The 24,456-nt window shown below is 47.7% G+C and overlaps 1 protein-coding gene across 2 annotated transcripts in view; it reads right to left on the bottom strand.

The window, feature by feature from the left end:
* Positions 1–24,456, bottom strand: part of LOC145355441 (golgin subfamily B member 1-like) — a 70,540-nt gene that overhangs the window by 8,121 nt on the left and 37,963 nt on the right. For both annotated transcript variants that reach the window (XM_080207552.1, XM_080207551.1), the window contains exons 14-16: positions 18,760–24,152; positions 13,893–15,840; positions 7,608–7,786 (exon numbers count right to left, since the gene is read on the bottom strand). In XM_080207552.1, the coding sequence (XP_080063678.1) occupies positions 7,608–7,786; positions 13,893–15,840; positions 18,760–24,152 (7,520 nt within the window). The remainder of the gene's footprint in view (positions 1–7,607; positions 7,787–13,892; positions 15,841–18,759; positions 24,153–24,456) is intronic.

The following is a 24,456-nucleotide window of genomic DNA, read 5'->3' as shown; positions in this document are numbered from 1 at the left end:
AGCCTCACATCTGTAGTGGGTAAGTTGTTGCAAGGTATTTTGAGAGGCATTTAGTGAAGCACAGACTGATTAGGGACAGTCAGCATGGCTTTGAGAGTGGAAAATCATGTGTCACAAATTTGATTGGGTTTTTTGAAGGGGTAACCAAGAAGGTAGATGAGGGCAGTGCAGTTGATGCTGTCTACATGGACTTTAGCAAGGCCTTTGATAAGGTACCGCATGGTAGGTTGTTGCATAAGATTAAACCTCACGGGATCCAGGGTGAGATATCTAAATGGATACAAAATTGGCTTCTTGACAGAAGCCAGAGGGGGATTGTAGATGGTTGCTTTTCAAACTGGAGGCCTGTGACCAGTGGTGGGCCTCAGGGATCAGCGCTGGGTCCATTGTTATTTGTCATTTATATTAATGATTTGGATGAGAATAGAGGCATGGTTAGTAAGTTTGCAGATGACACTAAGATTGATGGGGTAGTTGATAGTGAAGGAAGTTATCTTCGATTGTAATGGGATCTTGATCAATTGGGCCAGTGGGCTGACAAATGGCAGATGGAGTTTAATTTAGATAAATGCGAGGTGATGCATTTTGGTAGATTGAACAGGGCAAGAATTAGTTAATGGTAGGGTGTTGGGGAGAATTACGGAACAAAGAGATCTAGGAGTACATGTTCATAGCTCATAGGAAGTGGAGTCTTAGGTGGTCTTAGTGGTGAAGAAGGTATTCAGCACTGGTCAGAACATTGAATACAAGATTTGGGACGTCATGTTGAAGTTGTACAAGACATTGGTAAGGCCACACTTGGAATCTTGTGTGCAATTCTGGTCACCCTATTATAGAAAGGATATTATTAAACTAGAGAGTGTGCAGAAAAGATCTACTAGGATGCTACCAGAACTTAAATGGTTTGGGTTATAAGGAGAGGCTGGATAGACTGGGACCTTTTCCTCTAGAGCATAGAAGGCTGAGGGGGTGACCTTATAGCAGTCTATAAAATAATGAGAGGTACAGATCAGCTAGTCAATATCTTTTCTCAAAGGTAGGGGAGTCTAAAACTAGAGGGCATAAGTTTAAGGTGAGAGGGGAAAGATACAAAAGTATCCAGAGGAGCAATTTTTTCCATTCTGAGGGTGGAGTGTGTCTGGAATAAGCTACCATAGGTAGTAGTGGAGGAGGATACAATGTTGTCTTTTAAAAAACATTTAGATAGTTACATAGGTAAGATGGGTCTAGAGGGGTATGTGCCAAATGCAGGCAATTGGGATTAGCTTAGCGGTTTAAAAAAAAGATGGCATGGATAAGTTGGGCCGAGGGCCCTGTGTCCATGCTGTAAGCCTCTATGACACACACACACACAGCAACAGAGTCTCACACACACAGGGCAACAGAGTCTCTCTCTCTCTTACACACACACACACACACACACAGGGCAAGAGTCACACACAAACACACAGGGCAACAGAGTCACACACACACACACAGGGCAACAGAGTCACACACACACACACACAGGGCAACAGAGTCACACACACACACACACACACACAGGGCAACAGAGTCACACACACACACACACACACAGGGCAACAGAGTCACACACACACACACAGGGCAACAGAGTCACACACACACACACACAGGGCAACAGAGTCACACACACACACACACACACAGGGCAACAGAGTCACACACACACACACACACACAGGGCAACAGAGTCACACACACACAGGGCAACAGAGTCACACACACACACACACAGGGCAACAGAGTCTCACACACACACACACACACAGGGCAACAGAGTCTCACACACACACACACAGGGCAACAGAGTCTCACACACACACACACACACACACACACACACACAGGGCGACAGAGTCACACACACACACAGGGCGACAGAGTCACACACACACACACAGGGCGACAGAGTCACACACACACACAGGGCGACAGAGTCACACACACACAGGGCGACAGAGTCACACACACACACACACACAGGGCGACAGAGTCACACACACACACACACACAGGGCGACAGAGTCACACACACACACACACAGGGCGACAGAGTCACACACACACACACACACACAGGGCGACAGAGTCACACACACACACACACAGGGCGACAGAGTCACACACACACACACACACACAGGGCGACAGAGTCACACACACACACACACACACAGGGCGACAGAGTCACACACACACACACACACACACACACACACAGGGTGACAGAGTCACACACACACACACAGGGCGACAGAGTCACACACACACACACACACACAGGGCGACAGAGTCACACACACACACAGGGCGACAGAGTCACACACACACACACACACAGGGCGACAGAGTCACACACACACACACACACACAGGGCGACAGAGTCACACACACACACACACACACGGCGACAGAGTCACACACACACACACACACACAGGGTGACAGAGTCACACACACACACACACACACACACAGGGCAACAGAGTCACACACACTCACAGGGCAACAGAGTCACACACACACACACAGGGCAACAGAGTCACACACACACACAGGGCAACAGAGTCACACACACACACAGGGCAACAGAGTCACACACACACACACAGGGCAACAGAGTCACACACACACACAGGGCAACAGAGTCACACACACACAGGGCAACAGAGTCACACACACACACACACACAGGGCAACAGAGTCACACACAGGGCAACAGAGTCACACACACACTGGGCAACAGAGTCACACACACACTGGGCAACAGTCACACACACACTGGGCAACAGAGTCACACACACACACACACACACACACACAGGGCAACAGAGTCTCACACACACAGGGCAACAGAGTCTCACACACACAGGGCAACAGAGTCTCACACACACAGGGCAACAGAGTCACACACACACTGGGCAACAGAGTCACACACACACTGGGCAACAGTCACACACACACTGGGCAACAGAGTCACACACACACACAGGGCAACAGAGTCACACACACACAGGGCAACAGAGTCACACACACACAGGGCAACAGAGTCACACACACACACACACACACACACACAGGGCAACAGAGTCACACACACACACACACACACACACAGGGCAACAGAGTCACACACACACACACACAGGGCAACAGAGTCACACACAGGGCAACAGAGTCACACACACACTGGGCAACAGAGTCACACACACACTGGGCAACAGAGTCACACACACACTGGGCAACAGTCACACACACACTGGGCAACAGAGTCACACACACACACAGGGCAACAGAGTCTCACACACACAGGGCAACAGAGTCTCACACACACAGGGCAACAGAGTCTCACACACACACACAGGGCAACAGAGTCACACACACACACACAGGGCAACAGAGTCACACACACACACACACACACACACACACACAGGGCAACAGAGTCACACACACACACACAGGGCAACAGAGTCACACACACACAGGGCAACAGAGTCACACACACACACACACAGGGCAACAGAGTCACACACACACACACACAGGGCAACAGAGTCACACACACACACACACACACACACAGGGCAACAGAGTCACACACACACACACAGGGCAACAGAGTCACACACACACAGGGCAACAGAGTCACACACACACACACAGGGCAACAGAGTCACACACACACACACAGGGCAACAGAATCACACACACACACACACACACAGGGCAACAGAGTCACACACACACAGGGCAACAGAGTCACACACACACACACAGGGCAACAGAGTCACACACACACAGGGCAACAGAGTCACACACACACACACAGGGCAACAGAGTCACACACACACACACAGGGCAACAGAGTCACACACACACAGGGCAACAGAATCACACACACACACACACACACAGGGCAACAGAGTCACACACACACAGGGCAACAGAATCACACACACACACACACACACAGGGCAACAGAGTCACACACACACAGGGCAACAGAGTCACACACACACACAGGGCAACAGAGTCACACACACACACAGGGCAACAGAATCACACACACACACACACACACAGGGCAACAGAGTCACACACACACAGGGCAACAGAGTCACACACACACTGGGCAACAGAGTCACACACACACTGGGCAACAGTCACACACACACTGGGCAACAGAGTCACACACACACACAGGGCAACAGAGTCACACACACACAGGGCAACAGAGTCACACACACACACACACACACACACACAGGGCAACAGAGTCACACACACACACACACACACACACAGGGCAACAGAGTCACACACACACACACACAGGGCAACAGAGTCACACACAGGGCAACAGAGTCACACACACACTGGGCAACAGAGTCACACACACACTGGGCAACAGTCACACACACACTGGGCAACAGAGTCACACACACACACAGGGCAACAGAGTCACACACACACAGGGCAACAGAGTCTCACACACACAGGGCAACAGAGTCTCACACACACAGGGCAACAGAGTCTCACACACACACACAGGGCAACAGAGTCACACACACACACACAGGGCAACAGAGTCACACACACACACACACACACACACACACACAGGGCAACAGAGTCACACACACACACACAGGGCAACAGAGTCACACACACACAGGGCAACAGAGTCACACACACACACACACAGGGCAACAGAGTCACACACACACACACACAGGGCAACAGAGTCACACACACACACACACACACACAGGGCAACAGAGTCACACACACACACACAGGGCAACAGAGTCACACACACACAGGGCAACAGAGTCACACACACACACACAGGGCAACAGAGTCACACACACACACACAGGGCAACAGAATCACACACACACACACACACACAGGGCAACAGAGTCACACACACACAGGGCAACAGAGTCACACACACACACACAGGGCAACAGAGTCACACACACACAGGGCAACAGAGTCACACACACACACACAGGGCAACAGAGTCACACACACACACACAGGGCAACAGAGTCACACACACACACACAGGGCAACAGAGTCACACACACACAGGGCAACAGAATCACACACACACACACACACACAGGGCAACAGAGTCACACACACACAGGGCAACAGAATCACACACACACACACACACACAGGGCAACAGAGTCACACACACACAGGGCAACAGAGTCACACACACACACAGGGCAACAGAGTCACACACACACACAGGGCAACAGAGTCACACACACACACAGGGCAACAGAGTCACACACACACACACAGGGCAACAGAGTCACACACACACACACAGGGCAACAGAGTCACACACACACACACACACAGGGCAACAGAGTCACACACACACACACAGGGCAACAGAGTCACACACACACACACACACAGGGCAACAGAGTCACACACACACACAGGGCAACAGAGTCACACACACACACAGGGCAACAGAGTCACACACACACACACAGGGCAACAGAGTCACACACACACACAGGGCAACAGAATCACACACACACACAGGGCAACAGAGTCACACACACACACAGGGCAACAGAGTCACACACACACACAGGGCAACAGAATCACACACACACACAGGGCAACAGAGTCACACACACACACACAGGGCAACAGAGTCACACACACACACAGGGCAACAGAATCACACACACACACAGGGCAACAGAGTCACACACACACACACAGGGCAACAGAGTCACACACACAGGGCAACAGAGTCACACACACACACACACACACACACACACACAGGGCAACAGAGTCACACACACATACACAGGGCAACAGAGTCACACACACACACACACAGGGCAACAGAGTCACACACACACACAGGGCAACAGAGTCACACACACACACAGGGCAACAGAGTCACACACACTCACACAGGGCAACAGAGTCACACACACACACACACACACACACACACACACAGGGCAACAGAGTCACACACACTCACACAGGGCAACAGAGTCACACACACACACACACAGGGCAACAGAGTCACACACACACACAGGGCAACAGAGTCACACACACACACACAGGGCAACAGAGTCACACACACACACACAGGGCAACAGAGTCACACACACACACACACACACACACAGGGCAACAGAGTCACACACACACACACAGGGCAACAGAGTCACACACACACACACACACACAGGGCAACAGAGTCACACACACACACACACACACACACACAGGGCAACAGAGTCACACACACTCACACAGGGCAACAGAGTCACACACACACACACAGGGCAACAGAGTCACACACACACACACACACACAGGGCAACAGAGTCACACACACACACACACACACACACACACACACGCACGGCAACAGAGTCACACACACACACAGGGCAACAGAGTCACACACACACACACACACAGGGCAACAGAGTCACACACACACACAGGGCAACAGAGTCACACACACACACACACACAGGGCAACAGAGTCACACACACACACACACACACACAGGGCAACAGAGTCACACACACACACACACACACACACACACACACACACGGCAACAGAGTCACACACACACACAGGGCAACAGAGTCACACACACACACAGGGCAACAGAGTCACACACACACAGGGCAACAGAGTCACACACACACAGGGCAACAGAGTCACACACACACACACACACACACAGGGCAACAGAGTCACACACACACACAGGGCAACAGAGTCACACACACACAGGGCAACAGAGTCACACACACACAGGGCAACAGAGTCACACACACACACACACACACACACAGGGCAACAGAGTCACACACACACACAGGGCAACAGAGTCACACACACACAGGGCAACAGAGTCACACACACACAGGGCAACAGAGTCACACACACACACACACACACAGGGCAACAGAGTCACACACATACACACAGGGCAACAGAGTCACACACACACACAGGGCAACAGAGTCACACACACAGGGCAACAGAGTCACACACACACACACACACACACACACACACAGGGCAACAGAGTCACACACACGCGACAACAGAGTCTCTCTCACACACACACACACACAAACACAACGGCAACAGAGTCCCACACACACACACACACAAAGAAGTTACAGAGTGCATTTCTGTATATTTCCTAGGGAGGGAGCTGTTGGCACTGATTTCCTGATTCACATTGTTCGTCTTCCAAGCGCTGTCAGAAACTGGTCAAGATTGTTCCCTCCACCCCATTGCTGGCTTTGCCTATGTAACAAATTACTGCATTTCAAAGTAATCCATTGTGTGAGTTATGCAAAGAAGTTTTCAGACTCATACAAATGAAAATTCGTTCTGCTGTATAACAGCCATGTGGGAGATGTTTGGCCGCTCACAGCTCTCATCTTGAGCCAGCAGTGATTAGACTGAGTTCAGCAACAACTAAGCCTGACTAAGGTGAGGACAAGCCGATAACACAAACGGAAGGAAAATCAACGATCAAGTATCAACCTCAGCCGTTGCAACTCCTCCTGGCCTGCTTCGTGCTCCTTCTTCAGCCGCTCCTGGGTCTCTTGGTAATTGGTGATCTGGTGGCTCTGGCCTTCAAGCTGTGCCCGGAGCTGCGACAGTTCAGCTGCCTCCTCCCCAGTCTGCAGCTGCTGCTGCTGTAGGCTCCTCATCTCCTCCAGCTGCAAACACAAGTGGGAAAATATAACTGCAGAGATATACTGCGAAAGAGGGAGCAGAGCGCTGACCAACACAAACACACCGGGAAAGAGGGAGCAGAGTGCTGAATACAACACATTGACAAAGAGAACAAAGAACAACCCAGCACGGGAAACAGGCCCTTCGGCCCAACGAGCCCATGCCGCCGCATCACCCTACACCTATTCTACCCTGCATGTCTACGAATGGAACCCCTAACTTAGCCAGATTCAGGGGAGAATAGTGTCAATTTGGTAAAACCAATCAGCCTAAGAGCACATCTTTGGGGTGTGGGAGGAAACCCACGCAACCACAGGGAGAATGCGCAAACTCCCACAGACACAGGCCCAAATCCATGTATCTGCACAGCTAGCAGTGCTAGTCACCGAGCTGTTGCGGTGCCCGTCTACCGGTCCACGATCAAGCACACACACCAACACGAAGTACTAGGCCACTCCCGGAACCTCCAAGAGCAGCCCACGCACAACCCACCGTGTGCATGCCCCTCGTTTGACAACGAGGTGGACCTCCACCTGCGGAATAAAAAGACAAAAACGTTAATCTTACAAGCCTGCCTTTCCGGTGTCTCCCGAGGTTCTAACCTTATTTAATAGCCCCTACTATAACCCTCCATTCTCGTTTCACTCATGTGTCTATCTAACTGAACCTTAAACGAGTCCAACGTTCCTGCCTCCACCACCCTACTCGGTAGCGCGTTCCACACCCCCACAACTCTCTGCGTAAAGAACCTTCCTCTCACTTCCAAATTATACCTCTCCCCCCTCACCCTTAAATCATGACCTCTCGTGTTTGTGCCCAGTCTAGGGAGCAGTCTCTCACTATTAACGCTATCTATTCCCTTCAGTATCTTATATATCTCTATCATGTCCCCCCTCAATCTCCGTCTTTCCAAGGAGAAAAGTCCCAGTTTCTCTAACCTTTCCTCGTAACCCAGCCCCTCCATGCCAGGCAACATCCTGGTAAACCTCCTCTGCACCCTTTCCAGAGACTCCACGTCCTTCCGGTAGTAAGGTGACCAGAACTGGACGCAGTACTCCAAATGCGGTCTAACCAACGTTCTGTACAACTGAAGCATTAGACGGCAGCTTTTATACTCTATACCCCTTCCTATAAAGGCTAACATTCCATACGCCTTCCTAACAACCTTCTCCACTTGTGACGCAACCTTCATGGATTTGTGAACCTACACTCCCAGGTCCCTCTGTATGTCTATACTCCTAATCTGTCTATCTTTTATCACATAGCTCCTCTCTGCATTATTCCTTCCAAAATGCATCACCTCGCATTTGTCAGGATTAAATTCCATCTGCCACCTATCTGCCCAATGCACCAACCTATCTATATCCTGTTGTATCACCTGACAATCCAGTTCAGTACCCGCCAACCCTGCCATCTTGGTGTCATCAGCAAACTTGCTGATCACACCACCTACACTCTCTTCCAAGTCATTTATGTATACTACAAAGAGGAGAGGTCCCAGAACCGAGCCCTGCGGCACACCACTGGTCACTGGCCTCCAGCCCGACAAGGTCCCCTCCACAACTACCCTCTGTCTCCTATTACCCAGCCAGTTCTCAATCCACCTAGCTACCTGGCCTCGTATCCCATGCGCCTTAACCTTTTCTACCAGCCTACCATGAGGGACTTTGTCAAACGCCTTACTGAAATCCATATAGATGACATCAACAGCTCTCCCATCGTCAACCGTTTTTGTCTCCTCCTCAAAGAATTCCACCAGATTCGTAAGGCAAGACCTCCCTCTAACAAAGCCATGTTGCGTATCCCTAATCAGATCGCAACGCTCCAAATGCTCATACATCCTACCCCTAAGTACTTTTTCCATTAATTTCCCTACCACCGATGTCAAACTCACCGGTCCATAATTTCCAGGGTTATCCCTACTACCTTTTTTGAACAGCGGTACCACATTTGCTAGCCTCCAGTCCTCTGGGACCTCACCTGTGTCCAAAGAAGAGACAAAGATTTGCGCCAGAGGCCCAGCAATTTCATCTTTCACCTCCCTAAGCAGCCTGGGATAAATACCATCAGGCCCCGGAGCTTTATCCATCCTTACGCTACCTAAAAGCCCTAGCACTTCCTCCCTCGTAATAGATATCTCCTGCAACTGATCCTCCGCTCCCTCCAAGAGACCGCACGATTCCGAACCCCTCTCCTTCGTGAATACCGACGCAAAGTATTCATTCAGGAGCTCCCCCATTCCCTCCGACTCAATACATAACTCTCCACTCTTGTCCCTAAGAGGACCAATTTTCCCTCTAACTACTCTCTTGCCTCTAATATAGGAATAAAATGCCTTTGGATTTTCCTTAATCCTACCAGCCAAAGCCATTTCATGCCCTCTCTTTGCCCTTCTAATTCCCCTTTTTAGCTCCCTCCTACTCTCTCTATATTCCTCCAGCGCACTCTCTGTACCCAGTCGTTTCGACCTAACATACGCCTCCCTCTTCTTCCTGACCAAGTCTTCAATACCCCCTGTAATCCACGGCTCTCTAATCCTACCTTTCCCATCCTTCCGCTTAACCGGAACATACCTCCCCTGCAACCATTTCATTTTGCCCTTAAAAGCTTCCCACTTGCCAACCGTGGACTTACCAGCTAACAGTCCCTCCCAGTGTCCTGCAGCTCCCTCCTAATCCTGCTATAGCTCGCCTTTCCCCAGTTCAGCACACTCCCGTTCGGCCGGCACTCGTCCCTTTCCATTTTTAACCTAAAGTAGACGGACTTGTGGTCACTGTTAGCCACATGTTCGCCTACCTCTACCTCAACCACCTGCCCCGGCTCATCACCCAACACTAAATCAAGTATAGCCCCTCCCCTAGTCGGGCTAGTTACATACTGCTCCAGCGACCCTTCCAAAACACATCTCACAAACTCCTCTCCCTCCGTACCCCCAGCTCTAGGCCCCCTCCAATTCACTCCTGGAAGATTAAAGTCACCCACTACAACCACTCTATTCTTCCTGCACCTGTCCAAAATGCCCCTGCAAATGCCTTCCTCCACCGACCTCGGGCTGTTGGGTGGCCTATAGTACACCCCTAGCAATGTGATCTCTCCCTTTTTATTCCTCAACTCCACCCACAGCGGCTCAATCCCTGTCTCTTCCATATCGTCCTCCCTCTGCACTACTGTGATGTTTTCCTTTACTAACAGTGCCACCCCTCCACCTCTCTTCAACCCTCCTCTGTCACACCTAAAACACTTGTACCCAGGAACATTCAGCTGCCAGTCCTGCCCTTCCCGTAACCACGTCTCCGTTACAGCCACCACATCTAACTGCTTCACAAACATCAAGGCCCTAAGCTCATCCGTTTTCCCTGCCACACTCCTAGCATTGAAACAGACACAGTTCAACCCACGAGTGTCCCTTGGAACCTCCTTCTCCCTGATAATTTTCCTTTCACCCGACTCTCTCCCAGCCACCTCCCCACCCCTCCTCCCTATTAGTTTAAACCCTTCCTGAACACCCCAGCTAACCTCCCCGCTAAGACACTAGTTCCCCTCCCGTTCAAATTCTCCCCATCCCTCCTGTACAGTTGCCCTTCTCTCCTAAACACCTCCCAGTGATCCACAAAAGTAAAGCCCTCTACCCTACACCAATCCCTCAACCATGCATTCAACTGCATGATCTCGTCATTCTTTGCCCTGCTAGTACTGGGCAGCAATCCAGAGAGTGCCACCCTGGAGGTCCTGCTCTTTAGTTTGGACCCCAACTCCCTAAATTGCCTATGGGCCTCTACCCTACTCCTCCTTCCTATGTCCCCCTCCCCTACGTGTACTATGACCTCTGCCTGGGTGCCCTCCCCTTTCAGAATTCCCTCTACCCTTTCCGTTACATCCTTTACTCCTGCTCCAGGGAGGCAGACCACCATCCTGGAGTCACGCCTCTGTCCACAGAACCTCCTATCAATACCTCGGACCCTCCCATCCCCTACCACTATCACCTTGCCAGCCCCCTTCTGTCCCTCTAAGTCAGTCTCCCCTTCCTGCCTACCTTTCTCTGCCCCTGTCGACGAACCTTGGGGGGCCTCTGGGGAGGCCGGGGAACCCTGACTACTCTTCTTCTTCCTCTTTCTCCTCCTAACCGTCGTCCACCCTTCCTGCTCTTCAGCCCTTGGGACCTCTTCCTGCTCATGGTTCCTAGCCATCAACTCCTCAAACATTGGGACAAGTGGAGAGACAGACAAAGGATAAAAGGATGCAGGACAGGACTCCAGCACAATATAGTGGGCTGGGTGTTGAAGGGGTTGGGGGGGAGGCGGGGGGCAGGTGGCAGCAGCACAGTACAGTGTACTGGGAGACATCATGCAGGCCTCCAGCACACAAGATTGATGAAACAAACAGGGACAAAGTGCAGGACCCCAGCACAGTGCTGGGATGGGGATTTCAAGGGTTCAGGGATCAAAGTATAAATCCCCACAGCATAACAGTGGGTGTTTTTTATTCATTCATGGCTGGCTAGCATTGTTGCCCATCCCTAGTTGCCTGAGGGTAGTTGAGAGTCAAACACATTGCTGTGGCTCTGGAGTTATGTGTAGGCCAGACCAGGTCAGGATGGCAGATTTCCTTTCCTAAAGGACATTAGTGAACCAGATAGGTTTTTATAACAATCAACAATGGTTCCGTGATCATCAGCAGATTCTTAATTCCAGATAGTTTTTTAATGAATTAAAATTCTACTATCTGCTGTGGTGGAATTTGAACCTGGGTCCTCAGAAGATTAGCTGAGTTTCTGGATTAATAGTTTGGTGATAATACCACAAGACCATTGCCTCCCCTTCAAGGTACTGGATGGAAGGGTCAGGGGTCATACTGCAGAACCCCTCATACTGTACAGTGCAGTGGGAGCATGGCAATACCTTCAACAATCTAGCCTTATAGAACACAAGCCTAGTGTCACCTAGCAATGATCTTGTGAACCACCTGATTTCTCTCCTACTCCTTCCACTTTTGGCTTTACATAGCAGCAATTCCAGATTTTCAGTTTTTATTTCTTTGTTTGAATCTGAATAGATAGAAAAAGACAGAGAGAGCTATGTGCTGGGTAATCCAGAGTGTTTGCACCATGAGGAAAACTTTTCACGCAGCGAGTGGTTAGGATCTGGAATGCACTGCCTGGGTAAGCGCTAGAGGCAGATTCAATCAAGGAACTGAAGAGGGAATTGAATTATTATCCGAAAAGGAAAATTGTGCAGAGTTATGGATACGTGGCAGTTAGTCAATTGCTCATTTGGATAATGGGCTGAATAGTCTCCTTTGATGCTGTAACAATTCAATGATTCTTTGTGCCATAGAATAATATTTGTGAGTTCACATTTAATCAGCAAAACAAAGCATTTGTTGAAGGAGGCGGCCCACCATCACCGTCACAGGGCAATAAATGACCAGCCCTGCCAGCAGCATCTACATCCTGACTATTAATAAAAAAATCATTTAAATTAACAAATTATTACAAATACCTTCACAATTTTTAACATGAAAAGTAGCTAATGTATTTTCTTAGATTCTTCCTCTCCATCTCCACAACTTCCTTTAGCCTTACCCCTCCGCTTCTGGCCTTTTGCACATCCTGATTTTAATCATTCCACCATTGAGAGTTGGGTCTTGGGCCTTAAATCCTGGAACTCCCTCCCTAAACCTCTCAATCCTACTGTCCTCCTTTAAGCCCCTCCTTTAATGCCATTCTTTGACCAAGCTTTTGATCATCCATCCCAATTTGTCATGTCGCTCAGTGTCAAATGTTGTTTCGATAATGTCTCTCTAATGTGCCTCAAAACATTTCATTACACGTGAGAGGGAGTGATGATGCCATAGTGGGATTTGACCACAAGGGTGAGAACTTTAAAATCAAGCCTTTATTGGACTTGGAGCCAATGGAAGTCAGTGTGCACAGTGATGTGTTGACTGAAATCATGCCACTCACGCTACAAGGAACAGATATTGCATGAGAGGTGATTGAGGGACACGGTGAAAAGAAGGAATCTACAAAATAAATATTTTCAAGCCAAGAGGGAAGTCTTACTATAAAGCTTAGAGAGAAAGCATAGTTACCAGTCTATCCCGGTCATTCTGCAATGAAGACAGAGCATTTCGCAGACTCTGCACTTCGCTTGATTTTGAAGAGGTCGGCGCAGAGCCCTGCTTAACTTCATGAACCTTTTTGCTTTTGGCTACTTCACCCATCAGTCTGTCCCTTTCATCTTGCAGTGTTGTCACAGTCTTGGAGAATGCTTTGAGTTGACTGGCTGAGACTTCTAGTTCCAAGGTTAAATCCTGCACATCCTGCTGTTTGGAAGACAGCTGCTTGCTGAGTTCATCAACACGAGCCTGCAGCTTGTCTTCGATGGTGCTGCTTTTCATTGCTGCCAACTCGGAGGACAGCCGCTCCTTCTCCTCTGCCAGATTGTGGCAATTAGTTTCAGAATGGGTTAGCTCTTGGTGCAAACCTGCATTCCTGTTCTTCTCCATCTCTAGCTCAGATGTGTATTTCTGCTGTAATTCCTCAAGCTGTGCCAGGAGATGGTCTCGGTTAACTTGTAAGGAACTCATAGCTTTCCCAAAAGACAGATTCTGTGCTTTGAATTGTTCAGCCTCTTCAATTGATTCCCGTAATCTCTGCTCGGTCTCCATGAGATCCCTTGCCAGTTCGGCCACTCTCTCCTCTGCTGTTTCTGTTTCATTTCTCATGATGCCAGCATTATGCTGCAGGCTTTCGAGCTCCTTTTCATACCTGACTTCCGTGTCATGGAGCCGCTGCCCAGCTTCCTCCTTGACCATGACCACTTTCAGCTCCAGCTCAGCCACTTTTTCCTGCGTGGAGGCGAGACTGGCGACCAGCTTTTCCACCTCTCCCGTCTTCTCATCTAACTGCTGCTGAAGCTCCTGAACCGGCCCACCAATTGTTAACCTTGCCACCTCTTCCTTCAGCTCCGCCACGGCTTTCTCTGCCATCTGCAACTGTTCCTTCTGATTCTGCTTCTCTTCTTTTAGGGTTTTGTTCTCCTGACTGAGCTCCTCTGAACCATTCTCTACTCCTTTTAACAATTTCTCAATGGCTGTTTTCTCATTCTCCAACTCTTTAATTCTCTCAAGTTGAGTGTTTAGGAACTGCTTGTACTGAGAATCCTTCATTGAGATCACCTGGTTGAGATCTTCCCTGTATTGTATGAGCTGTGCGTTGAGTTTCGCATTTTCAGAGTTCAAATCATCCTTCTGCCCTTGCTGGCTCCTCAGTTCATTCTTGAGTTTGTTGTTCTCAGAGGCAGCCTCCTGAATCAGTTGATCTTTTTCTACAATTGCTTCGAGGTGTTTTTGCTCAAGTTGTTTGTAATCACTCAGCACTCTCTCCCGGTCATTCTGGAGGGAGGCCATGGACTTTGTAAAAGACTCCAGCTTTATCTTCTGCTGCTTTAATTCCTCTTCAGTTTTCTTCAGTTTTTCATCCAGATCCTCAGTTTCTTTCCGCAGCTTTCTGATTGCTTGCTCCCCCTCTGATTTCTCTTCTTCCACCTTTTGAACTCGGCTTTCCCAATGCTCGATTTCTTTGGCATGCTGTTGCTGGGCTTCCCCAATGGCATTGGCAACAGCCTCCTCCTTAGCTGCCAAGAGTGAGACTATCTTCTCCTCCTTTTCTGCAGTCTCTTTGTGCAGCTTCTCCGTTAACAATTTGGAGCTCTGGAGGTCAGAATGGAGCTGCTCACAGGTCAGTAGGTAATTTTGCGCCTCTGCCTCTCGTTGTTTCAGGGTTGCCTCCAGGTCACTTTTGGCTTTCTCAAGCTTCTCAAGGGAACTGTCCAAATCAGTGATCTGCTCTCTCAGGCTCTGAGCTTCTTCTGTTAGCTTCAGTAGCTCATTCTGAGAATCCTTAAGAAGCTTCTGGAATTCTTCCGATTTTGAGAACAGTTGTCGGTTTTCATCCTCAACCTTTTTCATCATTTGCTTGTGAACCTCTTCTTCAGACTTGAATTTTGATTCCCATTCCTGCTCACTGTGTTCCAATCTGAAAAAAGAATCCACAATATTTATGCATGGCAGCAAATCCAATTATTTGCAGGGCTCTATCCTCAGCACCCTATAAACCATTGCCTAGGAACATGGAGTCAGCCCACAGTGACCCTTCCTACTTCACCTTTCTCCCCCACTGTCTAAAAGAAAAACAGGCAGTCTCCTTGTTGCTACTCCAAATTACCTGAGATCGCCAAAACCACCCAACATTAAACAAATGCCGATCTAAATAAAGTAGTCTTTTATTCTTAGAGGGTTACATCAGTCTTTGGCTTGTTATCTATCAACTGTCTAACTGAAGCAAGTGAGCTCTTTTATAACATTAAAATAGTGGACAGTTCTCAGCAAAAACAGAAATACATTTGTATATGCTAAATTTCCTATTGGGCTCATTTATGGAATGATTCACATTTAGTGCAGCAACATACATGAAGGACCAAGGTCAAATCAGTTGAAGGAGTACCATGTTGGGAAGTGCAGAGTTGTTCACTTTGGTCATAAGAACAGAAAAGTAGAATATGTTTTAAAAGATGAGAAACTTGTAAGTGCTGATGTTCAGAGTCTTGGGTGTACTTGTACAAGGAACACAGAAAGTTAGCATGTGGGTGCAGCAAGCAATAAGGAGGGCAAATGGTATGTTGGCCTTTATTGCAAGGGGATTAGAGTACAAGAATAAAGAAGGTTTGCTACAGTTGTTCAGGATTTTGTTGAGACTACGTCTGGAATACTGTGTCCAGTTTTGGTCTCCACGTTTAAGAAAGGGTATATTCGCATTGGGGAGGTGGGTACAGTTTAATAGATTGGAGGTTTGTCATATGATGAAAGGGTTTATATTCTCAGAATTTAGTATTGAGATGAGAAATTATTTCAAAGGGTTGTGAATCTTTAGAATTCTCTACCTCAGGAGGTTGTAGATGTTCCATCATTAGAACATAGATTACAGTGCAGAAGGAGGCCATTCACTGCACTGACTGTCCAACAGACCATCCCACGCAGGCCCTATCATCGTAATCACATATACTTATTCCACTAATCCCATTAACCTACGCATTTTGGAACACTAAGGGGCAATTTAGCATAGTCAGTCAACCTAACCCACACATCTTTGGACTGTGGGAGGAAATCAGAGCACCCAGAGGAAGCCCACACAAACACAGGGAGAACTTCACAGAGACAGTCATCCAAGATCAGAATTGAACCCGAATCTCTGGCGCCGTGTGGCAGGACTGCTAACCACTGTGTCACTCTGAAAGGTTTAAGGCTTGGATAGGCAGACTTCTGGTCTCACAGAGAATTAAGGGAAATGGAGAGCGGGTGGGAAAATGGAGTTGAACCCCAAGATCCACCATGGTCGTACTGAATGGCTCAATGGGCCACATGATCTACTTTTGCTCCTATTTCTTGTGCTCCCATGTTCATAAGGCTAGTCACTGCAAAGTTGAAAGGAATAGGAGAAATAATTCATCAAGGACCTGATTGAAAAGTTGACAGGTGGGGAAAAGAGATCCTAAAGACAGGGCTGGTCAGTTCTATTTATTCCTAAAATTTGGGTAAAGGACTATAATCCATCAGGCAGCACATCACTAAGACTGTAATCACTTTTATTAAATATTTGTCTTGGGATGTAGACGTTAGAATAGAAGGTGTGGGAAGAAGCTGGAGGTGACTATGTTCCCATGTGCTTGCTGTTCTCGTCCTCAGTGGTGCATATCATGGGTTTTTACAGCCAAGCTTGGTTACTGGAGAAGCTTGGTGCATTGTGTCTTGCAGATAGTACACACAGTGATGGAGTGGAAATTCAAGCTAGTAAGAATGATTGAGAGAAGCCAAGAAGATGAGATTGAGCTTGCAAAGTCTATCAGAGAAAGAGAAGACCAATTGTGGCCAAATGAGCCATCTAAAATGGCGATTTGTAAAGTTCTCTAGGACAATTGGGCAAGAACTAAAATGACAGGCTGCAGTTTAAAGACAGAGACAAACAGGCTGCAACCCTGACCAGTGAATAAACAGGATATGGGTTATCTCCAGGATGAAAGGGACTTTCTGGTCACACTGGGTTGTTTACCAGACATAAAGGCACCGTGACCCCTTATTTAGGAGGGAGGTATGTGACCTATGTGCCTCCAGCAGCTATAGACATGGCCGTTGGGGTCACACCCAGAGATCTGATTGGACTCTTATCAATCAGGGGGATCAAGTTCTGATCAATTGATTGGCAATGGCCAAAAGGGACATGAAACCCAATGGGGTATAAAGGGTGCTGCACAACCAGGAATCTCTCTCTCTCTGACACCACGAACAAGCTACAACAATGGTGACCATCACCAGTGACGACCAGCACGAGGAGAGCCACCACACCCGTGAAGGAAGGAAGGAAGACCACAGCCAGAGTGCCAGACCAAACCAAAGGACCAAACTACGCAGACGACTACCGAGACCAAAGCACAGAAAAAGGCCAATATCTGCTTGGGTACTTGCCAGTCATGTAAAGTTAAGTCAAGGTCTTGTATTGGACTTGAACTTTAGCATTTTTCTATAAGATAACTTATTGTTGGTTGGGTAGGTGATTATTGATTGTGTGGGTTTAAATAAATATTGGTTGTACTAATAAGACGTCTACTCGCAATTATTTGTCCACCGTATAAGGATTAGAACAGACTATGCAGCAGGCAACACAATGGTAACTGAGCCTTTCTCCCTCCTTGCCTTTGGGACAGGAGCTGAACTGGGTTCTTGGTATTTGATCTAAATTAAGACAATCTACTGAGCAGCCTTGCTTGTCAGCCACACACTTGGCAGGCCATGGGTGGGTCACCTGTGATTTTCTGCAAAGTCAGAAAGGGTGAGGTGCCCCAGTGGTAGAACAAACCAAACGATGAGTCCCCCCCCCGCCAACAAACACTTCCAACTTTACCTGGAAAGCTTGATTTCCAGTTCCTCGCAGTGAACAGAGGCCTGCCTTAGTTGCTCCTTCAGCTCATTGCAGCTGTCTTCCTTATCCCTGATGTCTTCTTCTTTCTTCAAGATCGCATCATTGAACTTGATTTCCCACTTCTTGGATTCGTCTATGACTCTATCCCGATCATCCTGCAAGGAGGACATACTACGCGTGAAGGCTGCCAGCTTTGCCAAATTTTCATTAAAGTCAGCTTGAACTTTGTTGTTTTCTGCTTTCTTCTTTTCCAACATGTCTTTCAGCATATCAGTGGAATCTTCTGCATTCTTCTTCTCACGCTCCAAACCCTCCAATTTCTCTTGCATGTTTCTTAGCTGCTTTCTATGTTCATTCTTTTCCAGGTTAAGTCTTCTCTTGTGCTCTTCTTCCATGCTGCTGGCTTGATCTTGGGCCTTTGCTTCACTGGTCTGGAGTTCCTCTTTCAGTTTCAGGTTGTCTGCGAGGATCCTAGCTGCCTCACTTTGAGTATCATCAAGTCGGACTTTGCAGGAAAGCAACTCTGCTTGAGTCTTCTTGCAATCTTCCACTTTTGCTGTTGTTTCCTTTAAAGCAGCATCCAAACTCTTCTGAGTTTCTTGCTGGACAAATTCCAGTGCCTTGATGGTTTTTTCCAAATTGCTGATCTTCTCTTGATACCGGATGCAATCTTTCTGCAGCTGCTTGATCTCTTGCTGTTTTACCTTCAGCAGCTCCTGCAGTTCTTTGTTGTGGACCTTTCTGCCCTCTTTTCCCCTTTGCATGGACTTGACTTTTTCCTCAAAGTCCTTCTGCATCTTGGCTGCAACTTCTGCTTTCTCGCTCTTAAGCTGTCTCACCTCTTCTTCCAGCTTGTCCATATGCTTCTGATTGTCTTTCACTGTTAGTTCGAGGTGTGAAACCTTATTGCTGCTGTCCTTCAATTCCTGTTGGTAGTTGGCGATGCTGCCATTCAGCTCGGCTAGCTGATTCATCAGTCGCTCTTCAAGGTCATCTCTATCTGACTCTGCAGCTGCTTTCTCCTTCCTTAACTCCTCTACTTGTTGCTTTACCTGCTGGTTATTCTGCTCCAGCTTTGAGGCAGATTCCTGCATCAGTTTGAATTCATCCTGATTTTTAACCAATTGTTCTTCCAAAGCCTCTTTTTCACTTTTCAGAAGTTGACTTGTTTTCTTCAATTCATGCATCTCATCCTCTATCATTTGTTTGTGAGTTTCCATCTGTGTCAGTTTTTCTGTCATCAGTAACACTTCCTGTCGGCATTTGGCAATTTCATCAAAGTAACCAGGATCAGGGACTTCTTGTGAGCCCTCAGGAGACACATGGACTGCTGCTGATTCTGTGGAAGAATCCAATTTGTTGCTGGATTCTTGTTTGACTTCTACTGCAAAGGACGCAACAATCGCTTCTTCCATTGGAATTTCCGGTTCTTGAACGACATTATTTCGATTTTTTTCCAATTCTTTTTGGCTTGCTTCCAGCTTCTCAGAAATATCCTTCAGCTGCTGCCTCAATGTGTCAGTCTCTAGATCCAAAGCATCCCGCTGAGCTTTTAATATCTCAAGTTCATTCATCACCTCCTCAGTTTCCCTTTTTGCTTTCTGCAGCTCCTCCTGAAGCTGACTTTCTGCTGAGTCAGAGGATGCAGATAGCTTAACCTGGTTCCTTATTTCCGACTGAAGCCTCTCAATTTCTTCCTCCAGCTCCATAATTTTCTGCTGCTTGGACTTAGCAAACTTCCGCATTTTCTCTTTCATTCCCTCCTGCTCCTGGACAGCCTCCTGAAGTTGCTTTTCTACTTCCAGTTTCTGAGTCTCGCCATCTCGAATCCTGGAGAGCAACTCCTGCTTTTCCTGCTTGCTTACATCCAGGACACGACTCATCCTTTCAGTCTCACTGCCAACGTTCTCGTAGGATTGCAAGAGGGTTTCGTATTCCTTCTGTAGGTCTCTGTGCTTGCATTGCCACTCTGAGCTTTCAGCAACTTGTTCTCCTTTCAAGGACTCAATCTCTTGCTGTAAGCTTTCTTTTTCTTGGGTAACACCTTCAATCACCAGCTTCAAGCTCTCACATGAAGCATTGAGATTCTGGTTTTCAGTCACAGACTTATTCACTTCTGTGATTAATTGTTCCTTTTGCTCCTGCAGATTCAACATTTTTGCCAGCAAACCTTCTTTGTCCTGCCTCAGGTCTTCAGCAGTTTTCTCCATTTCTTCCAACTTGCTGTTTAATTCCTCTTTCAATGCTGTTATGGAAGTCAGCTCTTCCTTCAGCAACTTATTGGCTTTCAAACTTTCCTTACGAGAGATCAGGGCGGCTTGTAGTTTCCTCTGTATCTGCTGTTTGGACTTGGCCTCTTCAGTATCCTCTTCTTGCTTCTGCTGAATTTCCAGGATCTCTGTTTGGAGGCGCTTGCTCTGTTCCTCAAATTCTTTGGTTTGCTCTTCTATTTGCATCTGCAAAGCTCTGACAAGATCTTCCTGATCAGACATCTTCTGCTGCAGGTTTTTGAGGAGCTCATCTTTTTCCTTTAACTGGATGTGGAAATGTTCTACTTCTTCATCCTTCTTCTGCAAGATGTCCTTTAATTCTTCATATTGCTTGTTTAACACAGCCACCTGTTCAGAGGCACAACTTTCAGCCCTGGCTTCTTTTAAAGCTAATTTAAGTTCCATGTCTTGATATTTTTTCTTTAGAATGTCAACTTCTTTAAGTAACTCCTCCTTCTCTTGGTGGTGAGTATCCTGCAGCTCAGTGATTCGATCCAGAGATTCTGCCGATTCTTCCCTTGTTTTCTGTTCAAGTTGTGCCATATTTTGCAGTTTTAAAGAAAGATCGTCCTTCTCATCCTGTACCTCCTGGAGATCTTCTTTCAACTGTGCCACCAAAAGATCATCGCCCTTTGGTTCAGATAGGTCAACGAATGCCTGAACCGGTTCTAGTATTGAGAAACCAACCCCCTCTGCGGTCCAGCTTAAATGCTGATTCTCCTCTGGGACAATTATCTGTTCAGGAATACCCTGATCCAGTGGCTTCTCTGCTTGCAATGATCCGTCTGCAGATGGCCTGACTTCCAACAGCCGTAGTTGCTCTTTCGCTTTTGCAAGTTCCTCACAGATGTCAGCTTTCTCCTGAATTTGTTGGTTAAAATTCTCCAGCAGGGCATTATATTCTTCTTTCTGCTGTTTCACTTGCTCCCGGTGATGTCGGTTTTTCTCCTGAGCCTTTTTCATCGTGTCCTTACGCAAACTCACGGCTTCCTCAAGTTTCTTCTGCAGCTGATCTTTCTCTCGCTCCAGAGTAAAGATCTTGCCCTCCAGTTCAGTTTGTCTGTCTGTTACCATGCCTTCCACTGATGCAATGGGCTCAGCCATTGTCTTACTAGAATCTGCTTCAGTGCTCTCCTCTTTAACGCATTGATTTTCCACTTCATGCTGTGACGTTAGCTGTTGGATGGATGTCTCCTTGGCAAATAGATCAGCTTCCAGAGAATTCACACGCTCTGTCTTTTCCTGCAGCTTTTGTCTCAGACCTTCTACCAGATTCTGAAGCTGAGTAATGTTGACTGCTTGATCTTGCAGAGCTTTGTTAACATTTTGCAAATCCGTTTCTTTTTCAGCAAGTGCCCTAATCAGGTCAACAGTCTGCGGATCCTGGGTTTGTTCTTCTTTGAGTGGTCTCATCGACTCGGAAGGTGCGTCACTGCATTCTGCTCCATGCTCTGCTGGAAAACGTTCTTCTGAGTGGAGCTCTTTATTCTGTGCTTCCTGGCTCATTTCCTCCACCTTCTTTAACAGCTCCTTTCTCTTTATCAAAGCAGCCTGTAGCTTTCGCTTTGTCTGTTCATTCTCCTTCTTCAGGTTTTCCACTTGTTTCTCCAAACCATCCTTCTCCTTGAGCAACATTTCAAATCCAGCAGTGTTACTTTGGAGGAGGTCCATCTGTTCTCTCTCCTGAGAGGGCAAGTTGCTCTCACCAGTGGGTTTCTCCTGATCTGCATTTCCCTCCTGGTCTTTTTGCAGCATTAACAGCTGCTCCTTTAAGTGCTTTACTTCATTCCCCAGTGAAAATTTGTCCTCATTCAACGCGACCATTTTCTCAGACATGCTCATGCTAAGTTCAGCCATTTCAGCTTCCCTTTGTGACAGACTGGTCTGAAGCTGTTGCACTTTATGCACTTCCTCAGACAGAGTCTGCTGCACACTCATCAATTCCTGCTCCCCGGAGGCCAGTTTCTGCAGGAGCTCCTCAACTTTGGACTCAGCATCTCTAGTGAGCTGCTTCAAGCTCAAGACCACTTCTTCCTTCTCTTGTAACTGCCCTCTCAAGGCTTTAGCCTCTTCCGCCTGCTCAGAGACCCGACTTTGGATAATGTCCAGTTCCTTCTCCAGAGCTTCCATTTTCACATCTTTTGATCTGGATTCATTTTCCGCACTATGAAGCTGTTCTTCCAACAGGCCTCTCTGAATGCTCGTATTCTCCAAAATCAAAAGGCGCTGCTTCCCTTCATTCTGCGCATCTTCCTCCGCTTTTGCCAGTCTCTCTTTCAGTTGAGCTATTTCACACAATTCTTCGTCATATCGTTTAATCTGATGAAGAAGCTGGTCCTTTTCGAAACCCAGATTATTAATGATTTCCTTTGCATCCGCTGCCTCTTTCTCATAATCCAAAACTCTCCGATTTAAGCTCTGGAGCTCCTCTTGCTTGTCCTCTAGCTGCCTGCCGTACAAGGTCTCCACTGCCTCCAGGTTCTTTTCAAGTTCTTGTACATGAAGTCGTGGTTTCTTGACCTCTTCATTCTCAACCGCATGAAACTCATGGAAACCTCTTATAATCTCGCCACTTTGCTCTTTTCCTGAGACCATCTGTAAGCTACCCAGCGAGGTAGCACCATGTGCAAGATGTTCCCCAGAACTGTACATCTCTGTGGTAGAGTAGATGCTCTCATCCAGATGGACAACTGTTGTACTCCTTTGTTCTACCTGTATGACAGAGGTATTCTTGCCCTCTATTTGTACTGAAACAGCAGTGCTCTCCATTTCACTGCCTGCATTGGCACTCTCCTCCGTTAGCGTGATGGAGCTCCCTCCTTCCTTCTGCTCCACCAAAACATTCAAATTCTTACCAGCTGCTGACATGATCTTCTGCTCCAGAGGCAGAAATTGGTTTCCTTCCAGCACCTGTATTAGTGAGCCATCTCCATCTTGCATCAGTGCTGTTCCTGGCCTGTCCAGTAGCTGCTGGCTGAGCCTCACTATATCTCTTTGAGCTTCTGATAGTTGGTGTGTAACAGAGACAAGCTCTTTGTCTTTTTCAGAGACAGCCCTTTTTAAGGATTGGAGATCACTGCCCTCCTCCGCCTCTGTGCCACCTTGCTGGATTAAAATAAACGAACAGGCGCTTAGTAATTGCTACACAATGGGGAACTCAGAAATATAACATTCTATGCAGACAAGGTCTGATAATGGAAAAACTCTGACCATTTATGCATTCCCCAATTTATTTTAGCCCACCATTGGTAGCTGTTCCTTCTGCTGGCCAGATTCCTACCTCTGGAATTGCCTCCCCAAACCTCTTTGTTTCTCCACCTTTCGTTTCTCCCTAACACCTTTAACCAAATGTTTGGTCACCTGTCCTAAATGTGTCTTTTTTTTGACTAGAATGTCTACAGCATTCCAT

Source organism: Carcharhinus amblyrhynchos, chromosome 19, assembly GCF_965287045.1.
Source record: "Carcharhinus amblyrhynchos chromosome 19, sCarAmb.v2.hapA, whole genome shotgun sequence".
NCBI lineage: Eukaryota > Metazoa > Chordata > Chondrichthyes > Carcharhiniformes > Carcharhinidae > Carcharhinus > Carcharhinus amblyrhynchos.
Note: the sequence above shows the minus strand (reverse complement) of the source record. Positions and strands in the feature narration are given on the sequence as shown.